At 38.1% G+C, this 12,472-nt stretch overlaps 1 protein-coding gene across 3 annotated transcripts in view; it reads right to left on the bottom strand.

Annotated features, from left to right (window-relative positions):
• The window catches only part of slc23a2 (solute carrier family 23 member 2), a 104,108-nt gene that overhangs the window by 29,141 nt on the left and 62,495 nt on the right, over positions 1 to 12,472 (bottom strand). For all 3 annotated transcript variants that reach the window (XM_061898700.1, XM_061898716.1, XM_061898707.1), the window contains 2 exons: positions 7,180 to 7,400; positions 2,736 to 2,831 (listed from right to left, as the gene is read on the bottom strand). In XM_061898700.1, the coding sequence (XP_061754684.1) occupies positions 2,736 to 2,831; positions 7,180 to 7,400 (317 nt within the window). The remainder of the gene's footprint in view (positions 1 to 2,735; positions 2,832 to 7,179; positions 7,401 to 12,472) is intronic.

Genomic DNA, 12,472 nt, shown 5'->3' with positions numbered 1-12,472 from the left:
ACAATATTTACTATTAACATAGCTAGCGAGACAGCACTAGCTTGCTTCTTCTATAAAAGAGCAGTATCACCAGTCTATAAGTTTATCAAAGTGCAAATATCAATCACGGTTTTACGATCATTTTAAATAAAATGGTAATATTAACCGTCGGGGAGTTTTACCGTGGTTATTGTTGTACCCTTTATTGTTACATCCTTACTCCACAATCACATTTATAACCTACTTTCTGTGTACGTCTGCAAGCTGTTCGTTTGTAAAAGGGTTCCCTTTAGATTTAATTGAAAACCTTCAATGCCCCACCCTCTCCAAAAGTATCGGTATGTATCATTTGAAAATGTACACCGTTCTTTTTCCATCTTGAAGACAAACATCTTTGCTCTTATTTTCAGACAAGATAAAAAAATAAACAACTTAAATAGATTCGCCGATCACAACATTTAATAGGTCAGAAAAGTGTAAAATCATCATAAGATTTAAAGATTTTTACATAGCTCTCATGAGATCACATTGTAATCAGATGTGCTTATGCTATAGGTCCCATTCTTTTTGATTTTTATATGCTGCCTCTAAAGCAGGGGTGTCAAACTCAAATACAGAGTGGGCCAAAATTTAAAACTGAATAAAGCCGCGGGCCAAGGTTGAACAAATTAACCTTTTAATAGGGACCCAAACAAGTTTTGCAATGAATATTGAATAAGCAAGGCTTAAATAGGGCAGCACGGTGTAACAGGGGTTAGTGCATCTGCCTCACAATACGAAGGTCCTGAGTAATCCTGGGTTCAATCCCGGGCTCGGGATCTTTCTGTGTGGAGTTTGCATGTTCTCCCCGTGACTGCGTGGGTTCCCTCCGGGTACTCGGGCTTCCTCCCATGGAACAGGCAGAGCTTATTAACGTAATAGTGCAAAATCAACTTTAAAAAAAACCCCGAAAAAACATCAGTGGTATATTAAATAAAACGTAATTAAAAAAATGAATGCCTCTTTTCTATTTGCAGCCTTCTGAGGTAAATATCAACATTAACTTTTTCCGCAGGCTAATAAATTCGAAAATAAAATTAAAATTAGGTGGGCGGGGTTTGGTGGTAGTGGGGGGTGTATATTGTAGCATTCCGGAAGAGTTAGTGCTGCAAGGGATACTGGGTATTTGTTCTGTTGTGTTTATGTTGTGTTACGGTGCGGGTGTTCTCCCAAAATGTGTTTTGTCATTCTTGTTTGGTGTGGGTTCACAGTGTGGTGCATATTTGTTACAATGTTAAAGTTGTTTATACGGCCACCCTCAGTGTGACCTGTATGGCTGTTGACCAAGTATGTGTGTGAAAGCCGCATATATTATCTGACTTGGCCAGCACGCTGTTTATATGGAGGAAAAGAGGACGTGAGGGCATGTTGTAGAGGACAGTGCCTTTAAGGCACGCTCCCAATATTGTTGTCCGGGTGGAAATCGGGAGGATGGTTGCCCAGGGAGATTTTTGGGAAGGGCACTAAACTTCGGGAGTCTCCCGGGAAAATCGGGAGGGTTGGCAAGTATGAGTATTAGCGGTGAATGTGGCGTTACCGGCGAGCCAGCTCTAATGTTAATTTGATATTGCCTCAAGGGCCAAATGAAATTAAACGGCGGGCCATATTTGGCCCGCGGGCCACAGTTTGACACCCATGCTCTAAAGGAAATCATTAGGACACAGCATCAGTTTCCCGTTACGCTGATGATACATTGCTGTGTCTCTTGATGACACAGGACCAATAGATACCCTTTTTAACTGTATTTTATACATCAATTCATGGAAGGCAGTGAATTTCCTACAGCTCAACCCCCCCGAAAAATATTAGAACTCTACAATTATCACGAAACTCAGCTTCACGCGTGCTGACAAGGACCAGAGAGCAGGAGCACATTACACCTCTTTTAATGGCCTTGCGTCTTCTTATCTATCTGACCTGCTTTTACCATAATCAACCCTTGCGGATTCTGAGGTTCTCTAACGTAGGCCTTTTATCTTTACCAAACACAAGAACAAAGGCCCACAGTGAAGAGACATTTAGCCCCTATGACCCCCACGTGTGGCACTGTCTGCCAGAGAGCCATAGGACTGCAGAGACAGTTGATTTTGTACCATTTTTGTGTATTTTATTTATTCTCTAAGGTGGCCTTTTTCCTCAGTCCTCGGTGCCATGACACGTTTTGTTATTGTCAATAGTGCTGTGTGTGCATTTGTGGTTTTTTCTTCTCTCTGTTGTTTTAGTGTAAAGAACTTTGTGTTGACACTTGCATGTGCATGAAAAGTGCTGTATAAATAAAGTTTGATTGATATGTAGGATCTTATAACTAAACATTTATGTTTATTTGGACACAAAGAACATTCCCGATCTAGGGTAACCTTTACCTCATTTAGCTACTCATGCCTTCCACCCGAATGCTGCTGGGATAGGCTTTATTCCCCCCGTGGCCCCGAGAGGGACACGCATTAGAAAATGAATGGATGGAAGTTATTACTCATTGTATTTTGTATTTAGGAAAAACATTTGCAGGTTTTTGTCCAGTCAAGAATATCAGAAAAAGAAAAACTCTGTATTAAAATATTACAATATAAAATGAACAGCAGTAAAAGAAGAAAATGTACATGATGACTGAGCTCCAGCACTTTTAAGAGCTTAGAACATGTGGGTTGTGTCAGAATTTTTAACATGTGACAGTATGACATTGTGATGACTTTACCCAGTTAAACGCAATGCGTTACCTTTTCTACTCCTTGGACTTTAGTGTAGATGGCCATTAACTCAGTGTTCTCCGTATCCTGGTCTCCATTGGCACCGCCCACTCCATTTACCACCACCTAAACAGACAAAATTATGTTTGACATTTTAAAAGATCAAAACAATCTCCTGATCCCAGTGTGGTGTATGTTTACTGTAATGGTTGTGCTTCCTTGGTGCATGCTTCATTTGCATATGGCTGATTTAGAATGTTTATTTTCTGTTACCATCAATTAGGTCTTTCTGTTTACATGCCTACCATATTTTCCAAATATCTATATTATATCTATGCTAATCTATTTAATCAAATACATCTAATTTCTCCAATCAAAAGCACCTCAAGACATCGCCAATTTATCTACCCGTTTATTATCTCTACCTTTCTCACTTTTACCTACATCTCTGTATACCTGTCGCTCAACTCGTCTATCCATATTTATCTATCATACAGCTATGTGAATTCCAATCGATTTAACTTTCTTATTTCAAAATACACCCTGACTAGACTTTAGATTAAACTGTTATCAAGTCTAAGCAAATAAATTATGTGCATTAAAGCATTGTTTTCTATTCCTGTATGACATGCTGACAACAAAACTGCATTTGTTGCATTAACTTTTTAAACTTAATTCAAATATTTTAAGCCAGTAATAACCTCTGATTAATCATGATTAATCCAAATTCAAAAGTGTGATTCATCTGATTAAAGAAAATCGAATTTGACTGCACAATAGTTTTATTTTGGGAAGGAAATGATACAAACAGTAATCTAACAAGTTTGTTTGATTAATTGATTAGTCAGATAAAACTGACTTCATAGCCCTGCCACACATCACTGCTCTCATGTGCACTTAACTGTATGCGGGTTTGCAAAAACTATGTACGTATATTTAATCTTTTGGACACTTTATGCTCTCTGTATGTTATTCATTTCTATAAGTTACACTTACAAAAGCATTATTACCAATAATCGTTGCTGCCCTATTTATTTCAGCTTTTTCAAAATTATGTGCATTGCATCTTTTTGTTCTTTTTTTCTTACATTTTATTGATGTTTTTTTTTTAGATTTTATTCTGACACAATGCTGCGAGCCAACAAATACATTTAGTTGCGAGCTACACTTTGGACACCTCTGATCTCCAATATATCCTCCTCAGATGTAGGAACTGGCATCCTCTGCAGGGTACAATTTTGTTTTGCATATCAAGGCTATTTTACAGAAATTTCAAGTCACATTATATGGAGTCAGAATTATACACCATTTCAACATATTCACATAAGACACTTCCTCTTTATGGTGTGTCTCTGGAAATAAGTGGAAGCTTTGATGTAAAAAACAGCTCTTCACAAAACAACCGAGGAGGAAAGTAAAAACCTTTCACATTTCCTTCCTCTGATTTTGTGAACACCAGCAGAATAGTGAGAGAGGACTCGAAAGCAGACAGGATTCACTGCCACTTTTGTAATCAGAGCAGAAAGCAGCATTGGAATATTGAAATACAGGTTAAAGAGGAGTTCTTTCGGCAAATATTTGTTGAAAAAAATGGCTGTACTTGCGTAACTTAAAAAAAAAAAGTCATGTGATTTTTTCGTGTCAATGAGGATCTTATCTTGGCTGCTTTCATGTATTTTAATTTTGAAAAAAGGGTCACAAGATAATACTTGAGGTTAGAATCAGTTTCCACCACAACAGACTGTGACTTCTGTACGGTTGCCTGGAAGTGCAAAACACTAACATTTCATGAAACAAATTACAATTGCAGAAAACAAAATAAGACAAAACAATATACAATTTCAGAAAACACAAAAACAAACGCCGGAACAACTTACGTTTTCATAAAGCGGAAAGGAAATGTCTCAAATCCCTGATATACAGCTAAATCAACCAAAAATTTTGTCCACATCCGCTGAGTCTTTATTTACCTTTTCTGTACTCTGCGGACATGAGCAAAATGATTGGCTGATATAGCTGTCAATCTACGATTTAAGAAATTCCCTTTCTGGTTTACAAAAACGTAAGTTTTTTTCGGCTTTTCTTTTTGTGTTTTCTGAAATCTTTTAGCGTTGAATTTTTTATCAATTTGTTTTTCTGAAATTATAAAGTTTTTTGTCTTTTGTTTTTGTGTTTTCTGAAATTGAAAATCATTAAAATTTTTGTTAACTTGTTTTCTGAAACATCCATCCATTTCCTACCACTTGTCCCTCTCGGGGTTGCGAGGGTGTTGTAACCTATACCAGCTGCATTCAGGCGGAAGGCGGGGTACACCCAGGACAAGTCGCCACCTCATCACAGGGCCAACCGAGTTAGACAAACAAACATTCATATTCACGTTCACACACTAGCGCCAAGTTCATGTTGCCAATCAGCCAATCCTCAGTTGCATGCATGTCTTTGGAGGTGGAAGGAAGCCGGCGTACCTGAAGGGAACCCATGCAGTCACCGGGAGAACATGCAAAATCCACACAGAAAGACCCCAAGCCTGGGGATCGAACCTAGAACCTTGTTATTGTGAGGCACCAGCACTAACCTCTGGTGCACTGTGCTGTCCGAAATTGTAATTTGTCCAATGAAATAATACTGTTTTGCACTTCCAGGCCACGGTACCTTTCAGTATACATACACTTGTAAAGAACAATGTCATGGCTGTCTTATTTTTGTGATAGAGTGATTGGAGCACATACTTGTTGGTCAGAAAAAAGTAAGTTTGGTTCTTTTATGAATTTATTATGGGTCTACTGAAAATGTGACCGCATCTGCTGGCAACTTTCCCTCTAAGGTACGCGCCTGTGCAATTGCACACTGATCACGCGTCCTCTGCGCACGGCAAATCTAGGCCGTGCACAAAATCGAATGAATAGATAAGCGCATAGCAGTGTGAACGTCTGCCGTCGCTCACATGTGCGCCACTGAATGCTCAAGGAGTTTTGGCGTTTGCTCCCACATGAAAAATTGGAGGGAAAATTGTCTGTTGGGTTAAAAGTATACATACAGCTGTTAATATTTTTGGTTACATGTTCCGCCCGATTGTAGCTGAGATAGGCACCAGCGCCCCCCGCGACCCCGAAAGGGAATAAGCGGTAGAAAATGGATGGATGGATGTCCCTTGGCAAGTTTCATTTGCAATAATAAGGCGCTTTTAGTAGCCATCCACAAGCTTCTGGTTGAATTTTTGACCACTCCTCTTGACAAAATTGGTGCAGTTCAGCTAAATGTGTTGGTTTTCTGACATGGACTTGTTTCTTCAGCATTGTCCACATGTTTAAGTCAGGACTTTGGGAAGGCCATTCTAAAACCTTAATTCTAGCCTGATTTAGCCATTCCTTTACCACTTTTGACATATGTTTGGGGTCATTGTCCTGTTGGAACACCCAACTGTGCCAAAGACCAAACCTCCGGGCTGATGATTTTAGGTTGTCCTGAAGAATTTGGAGATAATCCTCCTTTTTCATTGTCCCATTTCCATTGGCAGCAAAAGAGGTCCAGAGCATAATAATACTACCACCATGCTTGACCGTAGGGATGGTGTTCCTGGGATTAAAGGCCTCACCGTTTCTCCTTCAAACAAATTGCTGGGTATTGTGGCCAAACAGACACATTTTTGTTTAATCTGACATCACATAAGACCATCTGGTGGAAAGTTCTGTGGTTAGATGAAACAAAAATCGAGCTGTTTGGCCACAATACCCAACAATATGTTTGGAGGAGAAAAGATGAGGCCTTTAACTCCAGGAACATTATGCCTACCGTCAAGCATTGTGGTAGCAGTATTATGCTCTGGGCCTGTTTTGCTGGTGCTTTACAGAGAGTATATGGGACATTGAAAAAAAAATTCTTTAGGACAACCCAAAATCATCAGTCTTGGGCACAGTTGAGTGTTCCAACAGGACAATGACCCCAACACAAGTCAAAAGTGGTAAAGGAATGGCTAAATCAGGTTAGAATTAAGGTTAGAGAATGGCCTTCCCAAAATCCTGACTTAAACATGTAAACAAAGCTGAAGAAACAAGTCCATGTCAGAAAACCAACAACTTTACATGAACTGCACCACTTTTGTCAAGAGGAGTGGTCAAAAATTCAACCAGAAGCTTGTGGATGGCTACCAAAAGCACCTTCCATCCATCCATCCATTTTCTACCGCTTATTCCCTTTCGGGGTTGCGGGGGGCGCTGGCGCCTATCTCAGCTACCTTATTGCAGTGAAACTTGCCAAAGGACATGTAACCAAATATTAACATTTGACCCAGCAGATTTGGACCAATCACTCTATCACAAAAAAATAAGACTTGTAGAAAGTATTGGAAACTCAAGACATCCATGACATTATGTTCTTTACAAGTTTTTGACCATGACTGTATTTGTAATAACAGAGATGAATATTGTGGGTTAAGTGTGTTATTTTGCATTAAAAAAAAAACACATGCATGTACCGGAATAGGGTAGAAGTCCGCTCCGTGTTTGCTTTCCTCTTCATATTTCCCTCCTTCGCTCCCGCTGTCCATCGGCTTGGAAGAGGTGTTCTTGCCCACGCCCATGTTTGTATCGTCACAGTATCCCCACTCTCCCTCCTTCCTGCTTTTTTCCTGCTCTGGCGTCAACACTGTAGATAAGTCCTTCAGTCTGATTACATCATCCAGAGATGTCTTATTTGCTTGGGAGAACAAAAGACAAATACAAAACAGAAGGATTGATATTAGGATTAAAATAATTCCAAGTCTCGTCAGATAATCCTAAGTAGTTTTTAACCCATCTCAGTATATATATATATAAACCCTGTTTCCATATGAGTTGGGAAATTGTGTTGGATGTAAATATAAACGGAATACAATGATGATATATATATATATATACACACATATAACATCGCAAATACAATCCTTGTTCATCTAACAAAAGTGGAAGTAACATCTTTTTTGGTTTTATAGCAGCTGATCACACAATGGAAAGTCAATGCAACACATCTGTTTGAATTCTAAATTATTCATGAATAATAAGAGTATAGCATAAGTTGTCTGTGAAGATACCACGAGAGTAATAAAGAAGATTAAAAGTTAGGGAAGACGAATGAAATACAATAGTATAATTGTCAGTAAGATTCTGAGATGGAGGAGGTGAAAAAGTGGTAGCCATGTTTGTCTTCATTCTGATGTCACGGCAACTTTTGTTTGTGTAAAACGAGGCCTTGAGCTCTGTCAATCTGTATAGCAGGCATGTACATGTCCTTCACCTAATGTTAGTGAAGGCTACCAAAACAGAGACATTAATAGCAGTGGTCCCCAATATCCGGTCCAGGGCCCGCTACCGGTCCGTGACGCATTTGCTAACCAGGCCTCGGAGAAACATTAAATTATTTATAAACGACTGCATTTTTTCTGAATTAACTTTTGTCTGTCCCGCTAGACACACCAATAAGTTTGTTTATAGATGTACAATAAAACTCTTCTTAGGAAGTTGACATTTGTTATAACTTTGTGACATAATGCTTTGCACATTAATGAACATATAAAATATGAATATGACAGTTTGTAGCCAAAGGCTGATTTTCATCTGCAGTCCCCAGCTCGTTGATGGTAACCTGCTTTAATATGGTTTACATGATTTATTAATAAATGGATCCAGTGCCAAAATTGTAGTGCTATAAGCTGTCACTCTTGCACAACTATGTAAAAAGATGTATTTATTTTTTCAAGTGTGGCATTAGACAGCTCAGAATTGGCATCTAATTAAAGTACAATGTGAGAGTTACTTTGATCTGCTAACCAGCTTGAAAGTGATAGAAATAGGCAGTAAACTACACAACATTCCAAAAAACATAATTTCAAAAACATAAACGGTCCCTGGTGTGTGAATGTGAGTGTAAATGTTGTCCGTCTATCTGTGTTGGCCCTGCGAAGAGGTGGCGACTTATCCAGCGTGTACACCGCCTTTTGCCCGAATGCAACTGAGATAGGCTCCAGCGAACCCCTACGACGCCGAACGGGACAGGCGGTAGAAAATGGATGGATGGATTACTGACCCAAACAAGGCTAATAAATCATAAGTTTGGGCCAGCACTTTTTTAAAAGTATAAGTTATATACATTTTAAAAAAGCATAAACTTGATTTGGCAACATGTTGAAGGTGGGGAAACAAGATGCAGTTTTTCTTGAGAGGAGAGTTTTTAGGGGAGCGAAGAAAATTCCAGAAAATATTTAAAGAATACCCTGTTAAGACGTAAATGCAAGAAGCACTAAACAAGTTGCCCAATGAACAGTAACTATTTCGGGGTCATATCATCCATCCATTTCCTACCGCTTATTCCCTACTGGGGTCGCTGGCGCCTATCTCAGCTACAATCGGGCGGAAGGCGGCGTACACCCTGGACAAGTCGCCACCTCATCGTAGGGCTAACACAGACAGACAGACAACATTCACACTCACATTCACACACTAGGGCCAATTTAGTGTTGCCAATCAACCTATCCCCAGGTGCATGTCTTTGGAAGTGGGAGGAAGCCGGAGTACCCGAAGGGAACCCACGCATTCACGGGGAGAACATGCAAGCTCCACACAGAAAGATCCCGAGCCTGGGATTGAACCCAAGACTGCAGGACCTCCGTATTGTGAGGCAAATGCACTAACCCCTCTAACACCGTGAAGTCATATAAGTTTTAGTTTATTTCAAACATGCATACTATAAAATGTAATGCCTCACATACTTCCAATTGTTTCATTACAGCACGTCCGAAAAGGAATAGAAAAAAGCACAGTTTATTTAATCCCAACCCTTTTCATATTGTTCCAATTTTATCCCATTTGCTTGTTCTCTGTAACAGAACAGTGAATAAATAAATAAATAATATACCATAATAAGTAAACAAATATTAAATACATATATTTAAAAAAAAAAAAAAGGTTCAAGATGTTCATAATTGTTGTTCTTTGTACTTTGTTAACCTTGTAGTTTGAACAGTCTGTTAAACTGAATCATATTGGTGCTTTGATTTATTTGGTTAATTCATTCCATAATTTAATTCCAATACGGATATGTAGGTCCGCGCATACAAATGTTTTAAATTAAATTTTCCTCTGAAGTTATATTTCTCCTCTTCTGTTGAGAACATTTTTTGTACATTCATGGGTAGTAGGGTATAGTTTGCTTTGTGCATATTTTTAGCTGTTCGCAAATGCACCAAATCGTAAAATTTCAATATTTGTGATTCAATAAATAAAGGGTTTGTATGTTCTTTATATTCGACATTATGTATTAAGCTAATTGATCTTTTTTGTAACACTGTTTGTGAATGAAGCACACATTTGTAATCGTTTCCCCATATTTCTACACAATAACTCAGAAATGGTAACACAAGCGAGCAGTAGAGAATATGAAGTGATTTTTGGTCCAGAACATATTTTGCTGTATTCATTACTGACGTGTTTCTTGCTACTTTGTTGTATATTTTCAAAATGAGGTTTCAAGTTTCAGTTCATCTATTATTAAACCATAAAATGTGTTTTCTTTCTTTTTGATGTCTACTCCGTCCATTGTTATTTGGATTTGACTTTCCCTTATACTGTTACCAAATAACATTATTTTAGTTTTACTGAGATTCAAGGGATAAACTGTAGAAAATGGATGGATGGATGAGATTCAAAGATAGTTTATTCTTGTCGAACCATCTTTTTAATTTGTTGATTTCTTCTGTTACTATTTGTAATAGCTGTTGTGTATTCTCTCCTGAAGAAAACACAGTTGTTTCATCTACAAATAGTACTAACTTTAAGTCCTTTGTAACTTTACAAATGTCGTCTGTATAAAGATTGAACAATTTTGGTCCAAGTATTGATCCCTGAGGTACGCCACAAAATATTTTCAGCTCTGTAGAAGTGTGTTCTCCTATCTTCACATATTGCTTCCTGTTGGTTAAGTAGATTCTAATCCAGTTCAATATCAACCCTCTGATTCCATACCTTTCTAATTTGTTTTATTAAATCACCGTGATTAATTGTGTCGAATGCTTTTGTTAAATCCATCAACACTGCAGCAGCACAATTTTTTTCTATCTATTGCATTATTAATCTCTTACACTATTTTGATTAATGCGATTGATGTTGAGATGGAGAAAATATAAAAAAAAATTCAATAACCTAGATAAATGAGAACCTCCATACGTACGGAGAAAATTCATGATTGGTTGGTGTTTGTATGATGAGTCATAATTGGCTTTGTTGGTCAGACCAACAAGGTAAATATCAAATCAGGCTTCAGAAAAAAGCACAGCACTATCACTGCTAAAATAAAGGTGCTGAAAGACATCATTGTAGCGCTTGATAAAAAAATAGGACTGTGCCTCACTTTTTATTGATCTCTTCAAAGCTTTTGACACTGTAGACCGGGGATGCCCACACTTTTTCAGCCGGCGAGCTACTTTTGAAAGGACAAAGTCAAGGTGATCTACCTCATCATATATATATATATATATATATATATATATATATATATATATATATATATTCAGCTTGGTGAGGAATGGGTTGCGGGCTGGCTTGAATTTGACTGATTGTATCATTTTGAGCATGTCATTCTCCAAATCCTTTAGTTCCTCAACTGTGGGTGGGTTCTTGGTAGATTTGAATCCGTAGAGATGAAGTAGTCTTGCGATTTTTTTTTTTCCCCCACACATACATATTTTGCGCTCTATCATAGTATCGAGCACTATTCTCTGGATAATCTAATTAGGACATATATATATATATATATATATACATATATACATATATATATATATGGGGGCTTCACGGTGGCAGAGGGGTTAGTGCGTCTGCCTCACAATACGAAGGTCCTGCAGTCCTGGGTTCAAATCCAGGCTCGGGATCTTTCTGTGTGGAGTTTGCATGTTCTCCCCGTGAATGCGTGGGTTCCCTCCAGGTACTCCGGCTTCCTCCCACTTTCAAAAACATGCACCTGGGGATAGGTTGATTGGCAACACTAAATTGGCCCTAGTGTGTGAATGTGAGTGTGAATGTTGTCTGTCTATCTGTGTTGGCCCTGCGATGAGGTGGCGACTTGTCCAGGGTGTACCCCGCCTTCCGCCCGATTGCAGCTGAGATAGGCGCCAGCGCCCCCCGCGACCCCAAAAGGGAATAAGCGGTAGAAAATGGATGGATGGATATATACATATATATATACATATATATATACATATATATATATATATATACATATATGTATATATATATATATATATATATATATATATATATACATATACATATATGTATATATATATATATATATATATATATATATATATACATATATGTATATATATATATATATATGTATATATATATATATATATATATATATATATATATATATATATATATATATATATATGTATGTGTGGGGGGAAAAAAAAAATCACAAGACTACTTCATCTCTACGGATTCAAATCTACCAAGAACCCACCCACAGTTGAGGAACTAAAGGATTTGGAGAACGACATGCTCAAAATGATACAATCAGTCAAATTCAAGCCAGCCCGCAACCCATTCCTCACCAAGCTGAAAAACGACACGGAGTGCATCAAGAAAGTAAGCAACCTCATCATAGCCGCCGATAAAACCACAAACTTCTACAGAATGGACATACCGGAACATAACACTTTACTGGACAAAAGCATCACCAAATCATACAAAAAAGCAAAACCCAACACTTTACAGAACATCCACCTGGAAAAC

This window comes from Nerophis ophidion, linkage group LG01 (assembly GCF_033978795.1).
Source record: "Nerophis ophidion isolate RoL-2023_Sa linkage group LG01, RoL_Noph_v1.0, whole genome shotgun sequence".
NCBI lineage: Eukaryota > Metazoa > Chordata > Actinopteri > Syngnathiformes > Syngnathidae > Nerophis > Nerophis ophidion.
Note: the sequence above shows the minus strand (reverse complement) of the source record. Positions and strands in the feature narration are given on the sequence as shown.